This window comes from Calidris pugnax, unplaced genomic scaffold (assembly GCF_001431845.1).
Source record: "Calidris pugnax isolate Ruff unplaced genomic scaffold, ASM143184v1 scaffold103, whole genome shotgun sequence".
Taxonomy (NCBI): Eukaryota; Metazoa; Chordata; class Aves; order Charadriiformes; family Scolopacidae; genus Calidris; species Calidris pugnax.
Genome location: NW_015090990.1, coordinates 7918991 through 7939050, shown reverse-complemented (window position 1 = coordinate 7939050; position 20060 = coordinate 7918991). Strand labels below are relative to the sequence as shown.

General features: G+C 37.9%; 1 protein-coding gene across 1 annotated transcript in view; it reads right to left on the bottom strand.

The window, feature by feature from the left end:
- MYO3B (myosin IIIB) overlaps positions 1 to 20060 on the bottom strand; it is a 185697-nt gene that overhangs the window by 39959 nt on the left and 125678 nt on the right. The window contains exons 29-31 of the mRNA XM_014954229.1: positions 13200 to 13320; positions 3432 to 3495; positions 2410 to 2548 (exon numbers count right to left, since the gene is read on the bottom strand). Coding sequence (XP_014809715.1) covers positions 2410 to 2548; positions 3432 to 3495; positions 13200 to 13320 — 324 coding nt within the window. The remainder of the gene's footprint in view (positions 1 to 2409; positions 2549 to 3431; positions 3496 to 13199; positions 13321 to 20060) is intronic.

The window sequence follows — 20060 nt, the reverse complement described above, 5'->3', positions numbered from 1 at the left end:
AATTACATAGCACAGTCTTTGCAGAATCTTGGTGGAAACTTCCTGGTCTATTTTCCCTTTGCTATTCTCCTACTGGGAATGGGCAGCTTGTGCTATTAGACAGCTGGATAACAAGATATGAGTGAGTAGTCTGCTCGGTTAATATAAAAATATGTAAAATCCTACCAAGCATTTTTTCCCTTTTGTGTTCTGCCACTCCGGGCCTGTGCTAGAGCCTCACCTACCGCGGCCTTGAGACAAATGAGCAGCCTGTCCTTCCCTGTGTGTTTAAGCCTGGATACTGACTCCCTCCTTCAGCAAACATCAACACTGCTTCACAATGGGGTTACAGACCAGTGCAGAAACCTGTCACATTCCCTTCCCCGTTGGCTTCTGTTCCAGGACCACAGCACTAGCACTAGGCTGACAGACTAGTTCTGCCTGTAATGTAACTTAAAGAGAATTCAAAATCAATCTATAACATTGCAGAATAATGTTTCAGTATGAAAAATAACAGTCTTCGCATTGTTTGGACCACCTAGTGGACAGCTTTTTTTGTGTGAATAACAGCTTATGTACTACAGCCCTACATTATAAAACACGTGTATTTTATACACATATTCTTATTCCAAGAAGATATTTGCTATTTCACTTGCTCTTCACAAAAGGTCTAACAATATTATTTTCTGAAAGGCATATTTCACACAGTAAGACTGAATAAAGATTGACCGGCGTGTGAAAGCATCAGAATTTCTGAATACAAGCCTTGTTTTAAAAAGCACCCAAGGAAGTTATTATTCTTAAGCAGGTTTACTTCCTTAATAGTTAATTACCGAGGTGTCATTTATATGATCATCTATCCAAGTATTTTCATGCTTAGCTAGGAAATTCCTTACTTCTCTGTATTTGCACGCTTATTCATTTAAACATATGTGTTTCTTAAATAGTTCAGATCCATGTTGCATTTATCTCTTCTTCAAATTCTATTCTTCACATTTTTTGAAGTCTCTCTAAATTACTGGGTAATGGCTCTGGATCACATGCTTGCTAAGGGTGTAATTCTGCCAGTTTTACTCCCTCTAGTTGTTTTTCCTCAGACACAATGCTTTTTGATTTCAAGGAGACTACAAGGAGACTAGTTCCAGGGTAACACACAATATCCAGTGAGAGTAAGGATGACAGATTCGGGCCCTGACTGCTTTCCTCAAGAGGATTTGCTGCAATGAAGATATTTCTGTTTGACAGGTTTATTGTTTAACATGCAATAATTTAAGATAGTAACGCACACATCCCCTGCAGTACCACACTATGGATTCAAAACCCATATGGACAGAAATGCATGAAGAGAGAATAATGGATTTCTCAACCTGCTGTGTTTACATACTCTTCTGGTTTTAGCATGGAAAACACATTATGCCTGTGTGGGAGACTAAAAACATTGAATTTGCATTATTTCCTGTAACAGAAGGATCTTCCTATAAATACCTCTCTTCTTACCTTTACATTGTAAATTGTTTAACTGAACTCTGTAAAGTTTAAACACATAAATTACAGGATTAGGGCTCAAATATTCAGATAAATTTTTGGAGACTGACAAGATGAAAGATGTCTCATTAAATATATAAACAGAAATGTTAATGTATGGCACAAAATTATAAACAATTACTTTTCACTAATAACCTGGAAATTAATGTATTATCATTTACATTTTGGCTCTAGTTACAGATATATCACATTACCAACCCACTTTATCTTAAACTGTGAAAGGTATTCTATGATCCAGTATTAAAGTCTGTATTCACAAGTTTGCAAGTCCAAATGACTACAATAACAGAGAAAAGTATTCTAATAAGTAACGATTTCCTGGAATATTCAAAGGTAAACCAGTTAAAACTCGTCAAACATCATAGTGTTTCAAGTTTTTAAACTGTTACTAACCATGGCAAAAATAACGTGTCAGCAAATAAAATAAAAAACCACATTGCATAGATTGTAGAATTATTGCAGACTTTCCTATGTTGCTGACTGAATCTTTGTACGTGCGAACAAACAAGTTGTCTTTCATTCTGCCAAACACGAGAGATCTCATTACTGTCTTCCACTTTTGAGGCTGGAAGGCAAAGAAAAGCTGAAGCTCTTGAACGTCAATTTGATTTCATTAAAAGGGTATTTTGAGATTATTAACCACATTTTTAATACAAACTGTATTTTAAAAATCTTTGTATTTCTGCCCCTGTAATTCAGCTACTTAGGGGCTTTTTTATATTTCCAGGATGGAAATGTGTAGAAGAAAGTTAGTTCCTTTATGTTTCCTGCTTTCCAAGGGATTGTTAAAAGACCTCATCAATATATAAAGCAAGTTACATGCTGACAACATGTAGCTTATAAATAGTAAACGAAAGATCTCTGTTACTTTATTATATTTCTTACCTCCTTTTTTATGAGATCTCAAGGGACTTGACAACTGATGGTCTGCAACTGACTGGGATTGGCTAATTGATTGTGAATCATTCATTTCGAACGAATGTTTTGGAATAAATGGAGAAGCAGAAATCTCATCCAAATCCTTCTGGAATAAAGAACGCTTGTTTAGGCACATAAGAAATATATTGATTCCACGCTGCCATGCTAACTTATAGTTGTGTTCTCACAGAGAGCAACTTCTTATTTTCTACAACTTCATAAAACGTCTAATGCTAGATTTAAGTTATACAAGATTCTTGTAGCTTTCAGCAACACCGACTTAGCACCCATGTCACAAACATTTGTTTACTTTTTCCATTTAACTTATTTATCCCCTTTCCTCATGCAGTTAAATCATAGCATGCACTGTATGCTGATTTCCCCTCATAGTTAATTTGTATCTTTAGAAAAAAGCTATAGGAAGGTATTAATCTGCTTAACATTTCTAAGTACATCATCCAAGGGATTTTGTTTTTTTAATCTTACATATGCTCAGCAGAGTTACTGGCAAAAACTGTACATTTTCTCCATTTCATCCTTTCAACATCAAATGGTAAGCAGCAAAAATTGGATCAGACTTCAAAGACTATGCTGTGCTCCAAGTCACAGAGCGACTCCTCCATTTCACATATTGAATTCGAGCAGGATATCAAAGTGCTACCAAAGAACCTCAGGTCCTTACTAAAAAAGAGTCTCTAACATCTGTAGAAAGTGAAGTGCACAGACAAATCACCTCAGGGAGCAGCTAGCATTTATTCTCAGCAGCAAATTTCCAGCCTTTTGATTCTCTTATTCACTGTACCTCCCTGTCTTTCTACAGAACTAAAGTTCTTAGCAAGCAGGCTTTTGTCTCAAAGACTTCAAAACATCACTAACGGTTTCATGTTCAGATGACTACGCCAAGCAGCCATGAACACATTGCAGAACTGTGGACTCAGGAATTTGAAGTTATAATGTGATCTTATTTTAGAATATAAACTTAGTGGTACCTTTTTTGTTTGTTTGTCAAGAAAATCAGGCACCACAGGAGAAGACTGGTTACTGCTTTGCTGCCTAAAAGCAAAGAAAAATAAAAAATTTAGTTTAAATATTGTAATTTCTTCATTCTTATAAAAGGTTTACTGGCATACACGTTTTTTGTTGATTTTCCCTTTTCCCCTTCCCCCAATTTCTAAATATGCACATACAATCAATTCAGAGAAAACACAGACCAGTCCCATTTCCTCTTATAAGGAAGTGCATGTAATTAAACACAGTAACAGGCTATGAGCAATGAACTTGTCATTAAAAATTTGTGGATAAGTGCATATGTAAAATGAGTTTATGAGAATTCTATGAAATTGAAATAATGTATTAAAATTAATTTCACGAAACTTTCTTTTCAGGGCTGTGAAAAGCTGTTTTCACAGAATTCAAACTCAAAATTTGGCAAATGAGGAAGAAGTGAAACACATGGCTTTGTGTTCTCCTAAAGCCATTTGGGTTAAGCACAGAGCAAGAAGAGTTCTTAGATTCTTTGTCTTTATCTGTTATTATTTTACTATCACATTATGTCACCATACAAATATTAAAGGCCAACTCCTGCTCTCATTAATGCTAATTAAAGTATTGTAACAACCTTCTTCAGGCCCTGATCCTTGTTGGCAGGCCTTTGAAGTCAATGAATCTCTTGAATAGTAAAGTCCACCCAGACAGAACTTGCTCCAGAATCTTTAGTTATGCAAAACAAACAAAAAAAAAGACGCTACCAATTTAATTTGATGGATAAAAAAAGTGAGGTTCATAGAGATTATTTGATATGCTCATGGTCCTAAAACGGGATTAAAAGCAAGATTTTCTGACTGTCAAAACACACCTGAGCCATTACATCATTACTCTCTAAGCCCCTCACAACTTTTTGGAAAATGCAATTAACAGCAGCTATATTTCTACTTAAAGCTGAAAATATCTGAAATCTAAGTTTCAGTCATAGTTTTTGGTTTAGATATATACACATCACAGCTTTTTTCATGGATGAGGAAAAGCTTTTCAAGGCACTAAGTAGCTCATTCAGTTTTACAGAGTTACTAGAACTGTATACATTTCATCCCTTTCTGTCACAGTGGGAGGGGGGAATATAAAGAACAAAAATTGCTTTACTGATTAAAAAATACAACGTATATTATCTCAAATTTCATTTTTTGTCAATACTTATATTTCAGTCAGCTACATTAGTTATAAATCACTCATGTAACAACAGGACATCATATTAGACTTACTAAAAAAAAAAAAAGTCTGGCCACACGTGCATTTTACCTTTCAAAATACACCTTTAAAATGTACTGTTAAAAAATACTTCAAATTAAAATAACACTACTGAAGGACCTGAAACATTTTAGGCTATTATATATTGAATTGGATAGCTGTGTATCACCATGCATATGTATTAGATCATACATTTATTCTGTGACATCCACAGAGGCTACTGAAGTATTTCCAGCCTTATTCGCAACAGGGTTTAGGCTCTTAGGTTAAGTTTGTCTGAATGTGTTAACCCAGCTCAAGAGCACTGATTTAATCATTTCAAACTAATCACAACAATGATGGCATCATGGTTGTCAATAAGCTATCTCTCATCTATTTGTGGGAACAAAATGAAGCATTCATGAACATGGTAAACTTTCCTCCTTACTGTCATGTTGCAATTCCATGAATGAAGTTTGGATTTGCTTGTCAGGTTTGGGGAATTTAAATTCCCCTTTACTCTTTGACGCTGACTAATGTGTGGTTTGAATTTAAATGTGTTTTCCTTGGAGGAAATGGAGGGATCTGTTTTAAAAATACATTCTCATTTTATGCTGGCACACTTCTTGTACAGGAACGTATAAAAGATGTCTAGGACTGTATTTGACATTGCATTTGTGCAGTTCCATAAAGATTTTTATTACGATAAAATTCTTTATTACTACTTCTCTTGTATATATATTATTAGATAACCACTTATTTAGCAGGGTTAGATAACTTGCCACTTTACCCAAAAATTATTCAAGCATTTGTTGAGATGATTCATCCTCCTCCCTCTCCCGCCAATATTGCAGAAAATAAACCAAATATGAGCTAATAATCATGAATATCAAATATCACTGTGGTGGATGTCAAAATCAAAATCTGCTATTAGATGTTGCAAATAGTTACAATGCCAAGATGGACTGAATCATCACCTAAATTTAAATATTCAGATATTGGGGCAGTTTGGATCTGGATACAAATCTGCAGCTTGAACTAATCTCTACCTTCTATAAAAAGAATCTAGATTTTAGAATAGTTTTGCCAGCACTTCAACTTTGCCAGGTCTAGAAAATCGTCTAAATGTTTAAAGCTTGAAGGAAAAGTTCAGCACCTTGCCTTCTGTAGAGCACAAGCTAATAAAAATCAGCCTCTAGAATTCTGAAGCCCTTCGATCCCAACCCTCTGTCAGGATCCCAGTGATTCTGTGTTTCCAACTAGAACAATGCTAAGTTAGGTTATATTTGAGTCAAGATACCCCATCCTTCCACAGAAGCTACTGCTGCTGATCTAAGTATGTACTTCATGCTTACTAGCTTTTGCTCACGAGTTTTTTGTTGAATTTTTCTCCCCCTGTCCTGCCAAGAAAGGGGAGTGGCAGAGTGGCTTGGTGGGCACCCAGGCCAGCCAAGGTCAACCCACCACAATGTCAAACTAGGAGGGAACTCTTCTGAAAGCATGGCATCAACTGTAGATGCCGAGTACCTCAAAATCAGTCTCTGAGCTATTCTGAAAATCTGGCCAGTATGCAACATGGGAAATGCAGCAGGAAGGCAGCTCAGCAGTAGTTAGTTCAGATAAGCCAATCAGTGATGATAGCTAACATTTGCAAATGTGGCACCCGAGGCTAATTTTGAGGTACAGGATATTTTCAGGTATCTTTGAAGGAACTACTTGTCCTATGGTTTCCAAAAATTTTTATTTTCCACATTTGCAGGCAAGCAGTGTTTGGGTCAGAGTGATGGGATCCAGTCAGCACACTCACCAGGGAAGGATGCAAGAGATCCAGGTTCATGTGCCTGGTTTCAGTCAGGCAATACAATTTGCTGCTGAATGTTCAGCTACTGAGCTACAATACACCTCAGACTTCCACCACTGTGTGCCACAGGAGCTGCAGATCTCCTATCTCAATGGCTGATGTCCAAAGAGGACCCTGTCTGTTCATCCCGATCCCAATCCGTGTGTTCCTGACTTCAGAGCTGGAATCCAGTTCCCATCTGTCACCGATTCCAGTCTGGGACTTCTCCAGTGCCTGCCAGTGACATCATCCTGGGAGCTTGATATGGTTTTGTATATATTGTATCTATTTCATTATTTCCTTTTTATTTTATTATTAATATTTCAATAAAGTAGTATAGTTCCTTCTAAACTTGTAAATCTCATTATCTCTCCTCCTCCTGGGTAGCTAGAAGCAGGGAGGAGAGCACCTGTCGTTGTCATAGGCCAACTGTGCCTAAACCATGACAGACTGACCGAGAGAACCTCACTTTAGTGAGAGGTAAGCTGCAGATCAAGTCAAAAAAAGCACAGCAGAAGATAGAAGAGTTTTTTTATGGAACAGCATAATCCACTTCAAGCCAGTTTCTGAACTGATTTGTGCTCATGTGACTGAAATCACGTTTGTTGTCTACTCTCAGTGAGACACAGATATTATGCTTGTGTGCTAACCCACCAGTGTCCCACACTGCAGGCTATTTCAATGGGCCTCCAGCTGTTGCAGAACATTCAGAAATGAACATTGTTCATTTTTCAGGCACAGCAACAATGTCATTGCAAGTAAAGCTGACCCAAGGAAAATTCCTCTAGAACAATTTTTATACTTACTCCCTACACTGATGCAACAATGGCTGCTGGCATTAAGATGCTATAAAAGTATCTGATTTACAATGCCAAAGCCACTGGCACAGAGATGTTACATTTCAAGAAGTCACTCTGTATTTACAAATCATTAAAAAACCTTGGCAAATCATTTAAGCCATCTGCATTTTCAGAGAAAAATCAGCTCTACCTACTCTTTTTTTGTCATCAGTTTGTCTAAGCTGATTTTCAAAACTAACAGTGATAAGAGATGTCAAAACCTCCCAAGGTAGCCTACACAGAGCTTAACTCAGTTTACCACCAGTGAGCGTTTCTTCATGTCTAGCCTAATGCTCCTTTGCTGCAATGCAAGCCCATTATTTCTTGTTTGACTCTCAATGAACAGTTTGTTCCTTTCCTCTTCACATCAGCCTTTCATGACTGGGGAAATGAAAAAGTATCCTCAGTTTTCCATCTCCCTTGGAGATGTCTCCATTTCATGGTTTATAGAGATGTAATCATTTTTGTTGCTGAGGGACTTGCTCATTTTCTTAAAGTGCAGTGTCTAATATACAACACTAACTGAGGTCTTGACGGTGATGAGAAAATGTTATGATGCACATGTGAGGTAGGAAGTATCCTCCTTACTACTGTCCAGTGTAAACTTTGGAGGAGGGTGCCATTACTGACTGACATACATTTTGTGCTTCATTACAGTCCATGTATCTTTGTTTCTAATTCTAATCCTGTCCTCTTAAACCCTTCAGTACAGATAGAAACTTAGTAATCAGATTCTGCTTCATCAGTCAAGCCATTAATGAGTAGAAACAGACCCATTTCTAGATTTTGACTTTCAGATGTGTATTTCCTGTAGAACTGAGAAACACTGATAATTTGTCTTTATCTATAACTTTCCAAACATCTAAGTTGGTATGTCTGTATAGTTTTGTAGAGGCTTTATTATCCAATCTTAATTACTTGTCTTACATGAATGTCAAGAGTTTTACTAAAATGAATAGTTTCTGAGGACCTATACTGACCAAAGCATGAACATGACACCAACTAGCTAAAAAGAGAAAGACGAGAGGAGAAAAAAAATCACAATGAATTTTACTCGTGTGTAAACTGCTGTTGATGTCAAGTATCTTCTAACGAGTATCCTTAACACACAGAATCATAGAATAGTTCGGGTCGAAAGGGACCTTAAAGCTCATCAAGTTCCAACCCCCCTGCCATGGGCAGGGACACCTCCCACTACAGCAGGTTGCTCAAAGCCCCATCCACCCTGGCCTTGAACACTTCCAGGGATGAGGCATCCACAACTTCTCTGGGCAACCTGTTCCAGTGACTCCCCACCCTCACTGTAAAGAATTTCTTCCTAATAGCTAACCTAAATCTCTCCTCTTTCAGTTTAAAACCAGTCCCCCTCATCCTATCACTGCACTTCCTAATAAAGAGTCCCTCCCCATCCTTCCTGTAGCCTCCCTTTAGGTACTGGAAGGTTGCAATAAGAGCAGAGCATTCTTTTCTCCAGGCTGAACACCCCCAACTCTCTCAGCCTGTCATAGAGCTCCACAAGGAAACAAAGGAGCAAGGGATACTCACTGACATGCAGTTATAGCTACAGACATAACCCATGTGCAACAGTCACTATGGGGAAACAACCTTTTCTGCGGTACTGTATAGCACAAGGCCACTGATCATGTACATATAGCTAACTTATATTGTGATATTTAGCAGTCAGTGAGCTATGGTTTAGTGAGCTAGAGGAAAAATGAAAAAACAGTACAGGAAGTATTTTCCAGGGTATGTGTCAGATCTGTATTATTTAACACAATTTTCATTTGGGAGGGAAATGGATAAGAAGATGGAACATGCAGGTTACAGATGCTTTGATGAGATTCTAAAGGGATTTAAAGATATTTGAGGATGACAGCTCTGTCTGAACAAGAGTATGAACAACGCAGCATAGATTAAGGTCCTTAGTCACTGAAATGTAGATTATCCTACTAAGAACAAGAATATTTATCAAAAATATATTCACTAGAGATCTGTCAGTCTAACAAGTTCAAAATCGCAGGATATTTTAGAAAATTACTTCTCCCTTCTTCACAGATTATTCCTAATTAGCTCAAGAGATCCCTAATACTAACTTGAAATTGTACCTATGCCATTACAAAGTGCAGCATCCTTCATTTCCTGCAATGATCAATTGTAAAATGGAGGCAGACACAAGGTGAGGCTGGTGTCTGCACTGGCCTCGTGAGACAGAAGACCCTGTCACACTCCTCCCTTCTCTGCTGCCTATTTTGCTCTCTGCAGAAGGTTAAACCTGCTGTTCAGCAGGGTTGTAAAAAGGGCTCTTCACTTGCCTCATTTGAATTTAATCTTGACCATGTTTGGCTCTTCAGAATAACTCTGCCCTTTTAAAGTTTTGAATGAGCTACTTTGTGGAAGGGTTTGACCGTGATTCGATTCCTTCATGCCCTGCAGGCCTGCAGGTTCCTCTCTGTGGCTCATGATGTCAAGAAAAGGCTTGGCAAGCGTCACATACACAGACCAGAGTTGGGGGGGGGGGGCAAATTAAGACTTAGTGTCTGTCTCCCAGGTGTAAAATAAATCCCACAACCCTTCTTCAGTAGAAGGAGTCATGGGGTAACTCCACAGCTCTGTGGAACTGAAGAGAAATAGTTTTTCAACGAGACAAAGCCACTTCCCTGCCAACGTTTACATTACTTTCATATACCTTTCATACTTCTATTCCTATCAGAGATATTTGCCAATTCTCAACGTATCTCTAGTTACTTGTGACATCAGCTTGAGACTGGCGTGTGAACGTGCCGCACCAGGGACAGGAGTGGGGGGGGGGGGCAAATTCAGACTTAGTGTCTGTCTCCCAGGTGTAAAATAAATCCCACAACCCTTCTTCAGTAGAAGGAGTCATGGGGTAACTCCACAGCTCTGTGGAACTGAAGAGAAATAGTTTTTCAATGAGACAAAGCCACTTCCCTGCCAACGTTTACATTACTTTCATATACCTTTCATACTTCTATTCCTATCAGAGATATTTGCCAATTCTCAACGTATCTCTAGTTACTTGTGACATCAGCTTTATACAGGGAAGATTTTTGCATTTGAACAGAGCTAATACTGGTTTTCAAGTCACGCATATAAATGCAGGAAACATCTAACATGCAATGTTAAATGAACTAATGTGTGCATTATATTAACATCTAAGTCATTTATTAGCATGAGTTTGCTTATGTCCTGCCTTCACTGACTGAAGAGTGTGAACTAGGTGTAGAGATTCAATTTCCTTGAAGGAATTCAATTTTTTTAAAGTGTCCTTTTCTTCTGAACACTTTGAAATTCATTCCATGTTATAATACTGTAACTTGTTTTTTTAACCGACCTTTGAAAAGCAGCAGGTTGTCATGCTTTGAATGTATAGTTATATTCCTATGCATACAACACAACCGAACTGTATATAGTTTTGCTTTCTGATCCTGAGTATCATTAAGCTAATTTTTCATTTTCCAAAATTACCAGTTTAGAAAAGAAACAAAACAAAAATAAAAAAGAAATTAAAGGAAAGGAATATCTTATTATTCCGTACTTCAGTTCCACGGTATGTGGAGCCACAGTCAGGCTGTCTTCTCTAGGGATAGATTACCAGCTACTGTGTTAAACATCTGCACTATTATTCAGGAGCCTTCCCGTTTCCTACAAGTTTCCTGTATGACTGAACAGCCATATGCTTCAAACACATCAGCCCAGTAACAGCTACATGTAAAAGTGAGGCTTGATTTATGGGAAGTCACCGGTTTTAGTCCTAAGATTCTGAACATCACCTGTGAAATGCTGATCATTTTCAAGTCTTACTGAAATCACTGGAACCTGAGGCCATTGCTGAGAAATTTATAGGATTAGGCAAATAATCTGCAATATTTATTGGGGTTAAACTTGAGAACTGCCAGCAGTAATGGCAGTTTAGCAACTCCAGGCAAAAGAAGGTATGCATTTATTTATCTGTCTGTGCATGGCAATCAGGACTGGGGGCAAGACCTGGATGGTCAATGTATTTTACATGGGCACCTTCAGGCCAGGTATCTAAAGACACTTAGACATTGATTTCAATGTAAGTTCAGTGGCTGAATATCTTTAAAGGTCTGTATATTTGTGCTTCACAGAGCCCAAATTCACCACAACAGTTACTGAACCATTAAATCCTCATGAGCCTCAAGGGCTGTACAATTAAGCAAGCTGCACCTAATCCAGAAAAATACATTTATTTGGAGAGCAACAAGGAATTCCAGAAACAGTCTAATGCAAAAAAAGGGAAGAAAACCATTCCTGGCTAATTATACATAAAACAGATGAAGGAAAAAGTTTAAAGAGGCTGTGTGCCTCCAAGCAAGTCCAGGTGAAAGCTCTAGATCACTAAAAAGAAAAAAAAAAAAAGCCTATTTACATTGTAAATGCTTATAATTTGGCATGCCAAAGAAAACTGATAATAGGCCGCTTATTGGCTCTTACTTTTAACCATCAGTGCAGACTGAAGAACAAATGATCATGTGATCATCAATAGTTCTAAAGTGATCACAAGATACACACCCTTTAAGTACTTCAGAGACAGCAGGAGCTGCATTCATATGAACGGAATCATAAATTAGGAAACTCGTTGCCCCAGTGAGCAGTGAGGCAACCCAAAGACAGACCTATGATGGTAAATTGCAGCAGGCTCATTCTTTTCCCTGAAAATCATTACCAAAAGCATTTCTTTCTTCATTTAGTCCTTGTCCAATGGTCCGAACCTTTTTCTTGCTGAAAACAGAATACTGCAAGGGATTCTGGAACACTATTAACCTACAAGAATGCAGGTGGTTACACCTGAACAAATCTTATAATAACGCACCAGAGCATGTAGCAGACATCACTCAATATAAATCAACGAAAGTCAGCATGGAAGTTAATATAACTGAATGTTATGAGCACACACAGAGAAAGAAATACCATTCTGGAGAAGTTAACAGTTATTTAGAAAAATTATCTTTTTAACGGAACAGCAGCATCTAGTTACAGTCAAGCAAGTCATTTATTTCCTTAGAGAACTCTTAAGACCTATAACAGAACCTGCATTTATATGCTATATAGGAAGGACGTAACAGAAATAAGAACTGGAAGAAGCACTGAGATGTCCTCATGCCCACGCCACAGGATAGATCTCATAACTCTTAGTCACTGAAACTTGCTAATCAAAGGGATTAATCCAGCAAAAGCAGCCACCTCTCCTAGAACACTATTGGAGAGACAGACTTAGACAACAGCTAAAGATATAACAGATCCCCCTTATCTCTCATACCCAAGATAGTGCCAGAGGGACATTTGTCTGGAGTGATTCCATTGGTAAGGAAGGTTAAAATACCCTTCCTCTAGAAAGAGGAGGGCACCACTACTGTGGTTTACAGTATTCCTAGGCTTTCTGTCAGTGACTTGCCTGTCTGCTTTTTACAGCTCTTTCCCCTATCTCATTACTGGTCTGCATGGAGATTTACAGACACAGAAGGGTAACTTTTGAGAATTTAATAACGTGCACTGCAGTCAATTCTGAAATGCCGAGCACTTACAATCCTGTCCACAGTCTATGGTGTTCCGGGTACTTCTGAGAGGTACACAGAAATAGGACAGCAACTCAGGACAAACAGCACTGCAAATAAATCTAACTCCACTAACTGGGACAACACTGAGATGACTAAGCTGGTGGGGGGACTGGCTAACCTACAGGTGCTCATCCTCAGAAAATGCCAGATTCCCTAAGAGCTGGCTGAATCATGATGACATGCCTGCTCCTTTCAGATCTTATTGTGTGGAAAATGATTTCTGTTAGATAATAGACAGCAAAGGATTCAACTCACCAGTGCTCTTCACAGCCAAAATCTGAAGTAGAGCAGCTGCTCATAAGCTGAGGATCAGCTACACAGCCAGTGCTGTTTTTCAATCTTGTGTAGTTTTTACGAACAATATAACCCCTGAAAGCTAAAAAACATAGTTACGAATCAGAGAAAAATTCTGCAGAGCCTGAAACGCAGACTGGCACCTGGCTCTGCAGTGCAGAGCTGAGTGCCCTCAACTTCTACTGAAGCAGTGGACAGAAAACACTTAGTAACTCACAGGTGTGGCTCCGATGTTTGCAATGTTTACAACAGCTGGAAATTATACAGGGCCTTACACTCTCACTGTTATAGTGACCACCTGGCACAGCCTGGGCAAGGAAAATGGGCCTCAAAATGAGAACATGCCTAATCCAGCTTAAAAAGTACTAAAACACGTAGTAGAAAATCACTCCTAAAACACTTTCTTTAATCACAACTCCCATAATTTGAGCTAGTCAGAATTTTACAGAATCAGAAGTTTCACTTGCTTTTATTCTGGGGTAGAGGGACGTGGAGCCAGGGGCAGATATAGTCAATTAAAACTAGAAAAATTAATACTATCTTCTTCTATTTTTCAATTGACCACAATAAAACATTTAAAATACCTCTCATACAAATAATCAGGAAAAAGAATCTACAGAGACTGAAATTTATACCATTCACAAAAAAAAAAATTGAACAAAAAATCACTAGAGGAATCATTAAAGGAAGAAGCAAGCATGCAGTGAAATGAAATGGTAAATAAAATGGCAATGAGTAACATTTTTAAGATCTCTACACCTCTTATTTCCACGAACTGTCTCTAGATTTGGGTACCAAAACAACTTAGCTATTTCTATAGTTTTATCTGACATGAATTTGCTTCAATTCTTGACACCTGTGAGCAGTTAGGAACAAAGGTCCACCAAAAACCACAGACAGGGATCCATGTGGACTTAGGACAAAAGACTAAAAAGTATTGCAATGTACACTTCAACCCACAAATTTTTAAGTATTATTTCTTGTAGGGTTTATTTCACACGTTATTTTAAGTAGAAATACCTTTATTAAAGGGGGAAAAGGGATGAGTAAGGAAGAAAGTAAGTACAGTATCACTGCCATAGCTGAAGTGTACAACAAGCAGTTGCTGAATAAGAAGGCTGAGGGTTGTGAGAGAAAGGACCTGTTTATTAGCCTAGCAGGACTGGAGACAATATATAACAGAAAATGGGAGCTAAGATTGGGAAATACTATGATTTTGAGGAAAAATATTTCCTGTCCGGGAAAAAGCTTTTAAGTACACTAAACTTGCAAAAGCAGAGTCAGTTTGGGGATGAATTACCCAAAGGAGGAGAAGAATCCTCTCACTGGGGATCCTGGAGTCCAGGGTTAAATATTACAGTGGGATGTAGAATAGGAGCAGAAGTAGGGTATAGGACAACCTAATGTAGGATCAGGGTCATGATAACATTGTAGATTACAACAGGAAATCAGGAGGTAGCATAAATATAGAATACAGAATTGAGAATAGAGAAGTTGATGAGAAGATTAACAAGTTTTCCCTGTATCTCATGCCTCTGATTTTATGAAAACACTATTAAGTATTTTATGAAAACACTACATAACAGAGAACAAAGATTGTAGAATTTGCAATCCCTCAATTATTACAAAATTATGAGATAATTGATTGATTTCCCTTTTCTTCCACTTAACCAATCTTATAAATTTAGCTGCTCCCCACGCATGGTGGTTTTTTTGCGTAATGAAAAGATGGTGGAGGAAAGAAAATAGAGCTACCTTGATTGCATCTGTTCTTTCCCTTAGGAAAGGGCTGTAACTAATCCCTTCTTTTCTATTTTAATTCCTATATAGTGTTAATGGTCTTCTTTTCAGGCACCTACATCCACAAAAATATGTGGTGTCACACTTATTTGTGCAATGTAAGAAAATTAAAACCACCTGAACAGTTCAAGCTGTGGTATGTAATGCACCATAACAATCTGAGCATTTCAGTGCTACTGAGGTTTCCAGGGTAAGAAGCAGTAAAAATTGCCTTTTAATGAGAGGTCACTAAAATAAATAACCATTCACTTTACAGAAGGCATGACAGAAGCTGGGCCTGCTGAGGTGTTGTGCCGAATACAGAGCTCAGGTATTGTGAGGGTGAGGAGCTTTCTGCCCTTAATAATTAGACTGGAAAAGTCTGCCTGTCTGGCAGAGATGAGGCAAGCATTCACTTGCCCCATGTGATCAGGCTTCCAATCCTTAACTATCCCCTATTGACCAGACGAGGAGCCTACTCTGATACTGGCAGCAGAGACAGCTGGCCCGCAGCCACCTCTCTGCAGCTGAAACATGCTGAGCCTCAGTCACTCAATGAACCACCATAAAGATAAAGAAGCATTGAAACAAATGAACTAATAAGATAAACTTCAGTTTTATCCTTCGCAATTTCTCAGCTTTCAGCAGGTCTTTGCCTGTGTGTCTGTGTCTATAAAATCAACCCTGATACCTACTGTCATTTTGTTTTTTTAAATTCTTTTCCTTTTTCCCAGAGACTCTTACTAATGTCAGTATAACCACTTTGGTCTTTCCCTCATTCACTACAAATAACATGCTGTATCCGATTTAATGAACATAGTTTTTACTTCATCTTTTTTTTTTAATGTATTTTCAAAACCAACTCCTTTTCAACTTAACCTTTTTGCAAGCTGGTTTCTAACATTCTTCTAGAATACTTTGAATCTGACAAGTAAACGGCTGTATTTTTCCTACTTTCCCTTTGACTCATGGGATAACTGAAGTAGCAGGATAAACAAACTTGTCTCTCTCTCGAAAGCTTCATCGGGCATTAGTAGGACTGCATCTTTTCAACATTTATTAACTGGATCTATAATGTTTCAAAAGAAATGCATATGCAGAGAATTCTGCTGGGGGAGTCTGAGAGGCTGGGAAGCTGCTCCATCACAGCAATTTGCATTACTGACTGGTGCTGGTTTTGACACTAAGCACTTGGCTCAAAGAGTGTGAAATTAGCAGACTCATGTTGCTACTGCTCCATGAACAATCACTGCATCATTGAAGAAGAATGATTACCAGCTGTCACCTCATTTTCACCTTATCCAGTCTATATTCCAAACTTTCCAGCAACAGTATCTTTAACCCTGATCTTTACATAGCCAAAGATGACAGGTCTGAAAAGCAACATAGGAACTGAACTTAATTTTAGCACGTCTATTAGTAACACAGTGTTAAATGTTTTATGTGCCACAATTTAGGACATGAATTTTTACTTCTTGTACTGATAAATTCTCACACAAAGCAAGTTTTCTGTCAGGTCCATCACCTAACAACCCAGAAATATATTTACCTCAGGCAGTCTGAGGTTGCAGTTAAAAACTTTTATTTTAAGGTCTAAATACCAAGGCATATACATTACACACAATGTTGCACAATTCCAGATAGGAAAAGTCCAGGCATTTTCCCTCTGATTCCCATAGGAAATATATAGTTACAGAGCAAATTATGAAGCACAATGTAGAAAGATCAAAGCTAAGCAATCACAGGTCTATATGAGAAGTCTAAAGAAAGGAGATGAAGTAGTATTTTAAACAGCAGAAGCATTCATTCTCAGTCATAAAATATCATGTTAAGCAGACATTTTCCACACAGACACATTTTTAATCTATAGCATCATCTAAAATAACATATAACAGCAACTCAGAAATGAAAGCTCATGCTTGCTGAAGAGAAAGTATCGTGGTAGTTTGTAATCAGAAGTCGATTTGCTACAAACACCATATCACTTTCTTAATTTCCCTAGTTAAAAGAGCATTCAGCAGCTTAACTAACAACATCTGAGAGGATTTGGAGCCCATGAATCTGATTCTTCACTCCCTGCCAAATTAATTCTAATGAAGAGTAAAAGGGATGGAGAGTCACATCCTTTGCTGGATCCGATGAATACCTTCCCTTCTTTCACCTCCCACTCTGGATAGATATTGGGTGATGCCTGTTTAACAGCAGAGAAAAAAAAACAACCCTCCTGTCTTAAGTTCTCTGGCAGAAGCATTATGACAAAGCAAGTCACGAGTTCTCATGTACAAGCAGTAGCTACCAGCAACAAGCAGTCACTTCCCAGACTACTGGGAAGGCTCACCAAGGCTGCCATCAGGACTGGTGTCACCGAGGCACATCACCACTTGGACATACAGTTTTCAGTTACTGTGCATTACAGTCTCTGATCTTGAGACTTGGTCAAAGAAAAAAAAGTGAAGATGACTGTGAAACTGTTGTCAATATCAGCAAGGGAAAGAAGTTTTCCAATGTACTGTTGGACAATCTACGTTGCTGTCTCTTCCTGCTTTTAGCAAGGGCATGAAATAAAGTAAGAATGGTTTCCTTTTCATCTCCTCAAAAACAGGAGAGCAAACCAAAAGGAAATGCAGATGTATTCACATCAGCAGAGCTTAGCTCAGAGATGAGGATAGACTATAGGACCACATATGTCAAACCCATAAAGCCTTCTCGCTTTTCCTAACATGTTCCCTGCACATGAGGGGTGGGCTTTTAATGGCTACTAGAGATAGACACTAAAGGTGAAGAATTACTGGATGCCCTAAGCTACTACAGAATACAAAGAGATGGAAGAGTAAAGTTAACCAAAGCTGTGCAGCCTGTACAAACCAGTCTGGTTTACCCTGAATGTGAAATCAAGTTAATACAAGGTTCAGCTGCCATGAAGAGAAACACATTCATCTCTTCCATGGGTCTCACACTGACAAAGTGGTTAAAAGGAAGAAAATTAATGATATAAAAAAGTAAAACTGGATCAGCTACTTAGTGGTTGTTACTTTCAGGAGAATTTTAAAAAAAATATATATATTTTAGATATATTTATAAAAGGCTTAGAAGTTTTTGGAACACTTTACTCATGTAATTCTTAGATATATGCAACAGTATTAGTCGAATACATGTACACACACATGTACCTAATGATATAAATAGACAGATAAATACAGGGTTTTCAATAAATACTTCCTTGTCTTCTGTTGAAGCCAACATTAAATCTTTGCTGTTGAAAATCCCAAAGGTAACACTTTTATTAAAAGCTTATATTTATTATCAATATAAAATAGTAAATTACAGCTGTTCTCAAGCCCTCTTTTTTTATTATAATGGAGTAAATTTTGCCAAAAGCACATGTTAGAGATTTGTAAATAGCGAGGAAGACTGCATGGGCAAAAGTTACATAAAGAAAGCAATTTACAAAGGGATGCTTCATCTGGTTTCCTTCTGAGCATCCATCACTTTTTATTTAAACAAAAAACAACAACAGCCCAAATCTTGAGTTTTTGATAAAGAATTTTCCAATACAATGTGACATATGGTGTGTGTGCGAGCACGTGTTGGAGGAGGAGATGGTGGCTCAATGGATTAGTCATTTGCCTTTCACCTCTGGAAGCATAGTTAAACTCAGTCCTGACCAGAGCTGCACAGTATATTCCAGATGGCTAAAGTGGGCCTAATTAAAATGAATTCAGTGATGTCACCTCGGATCTAAGTGAATCGCATGCACCACTCATTTGGCATTTTGGCAATGTCAGTTCACAAATGAAATAACCAGATTAAAATCCTCCCTTAAGTCTTTCAGGACAACAGTCACACTGCATGGAAATACATGCTATCTATCATAACTACAAAACATACTTTTTTAATTGATTATCTGTTGTTTTAAATTTTTATTAATTCATTATTCTAATGCAAAGAAACATTAAACGAGACTTGCATGTGAGGTAAATCAGAGCAGCAACATTTCAGTCAGATGATGCAGTGGATATACACTGATTTAAACCAGCTGTGAATCTGGGAACATAATTTGAAAAAATTCTTTATTTTAACAAAATATTTTTCCTTTTATGTAGACGTAAATCAAAACAATACAAATCCCAATTACAAAGAAATTCTCAGAAGTGCAAAGTATTGTTAAACACCTTACACAAAATCATCCTTTACAATTCGTCTCTAAATTAAAAATTAGCATTTTCTAACCTTCACAGTTTGGAAAAGTCTTACTGGAAGAAGTAGAAAAGACCTTGTGTGCCCCATGTACTATTTTAGCCCTAGGTCTAATAACATCTGCGTATTCTGAGAACCTGTGATGTAGATATGCTGAAGTGGGGTAGCTCTTTCTTGCCCACCTAATTTAAACTCACAAATATTTTGTTTCCTAACACGGGTGTTTTCCCCCATCTGAAGGAATCACTTTTTTTTTTGTGTAATATAATACACTCAGGAATTGTATCCTCATGTATATTGTGAGGGTTGTTTTTTTTCTAAGTTTGTTTTTTCTTCCAGCGTTTCTTCAATGGATAGTGAACTGCTGGGCCCACAGAGATCTCCAGACCACCAGCTCATGTATTTGAAAGGCATCTGTTTATTTTTAAAATGCAAATGCAGCCTACCTCAAAGACTGACTTGCAAGAAATGAACAATCTGAACAAGTCAAGAGGTTTCCAATCAGGAGCTGTGTTCCTCCTTTATATCAGGCTATGATCACTTGCTGTCAAAACCACTTAAACAATATCCTGGAATCTGAATGAAGTCCCCCTACAATTAAAATGAGCAGGATAATCCTGCAAGAATTATTCAGGCAAATCATTTTTCACACAGTTTAAAGTAATGATAAGGTCATTTACAAAAGAAATCAGCGCCTTTGAAATGCTGACTTGTAGACAGAGGACTGCCTGGAGGAGGGCCATAGATAACAGTGAAGACTGGCCTCCTAACACTACCCTCGCAGTCTTTGGAACTGATTCTGATGAAGAGAAGGCCCAATAAGGTTAATACCCCTACTTTGATCTC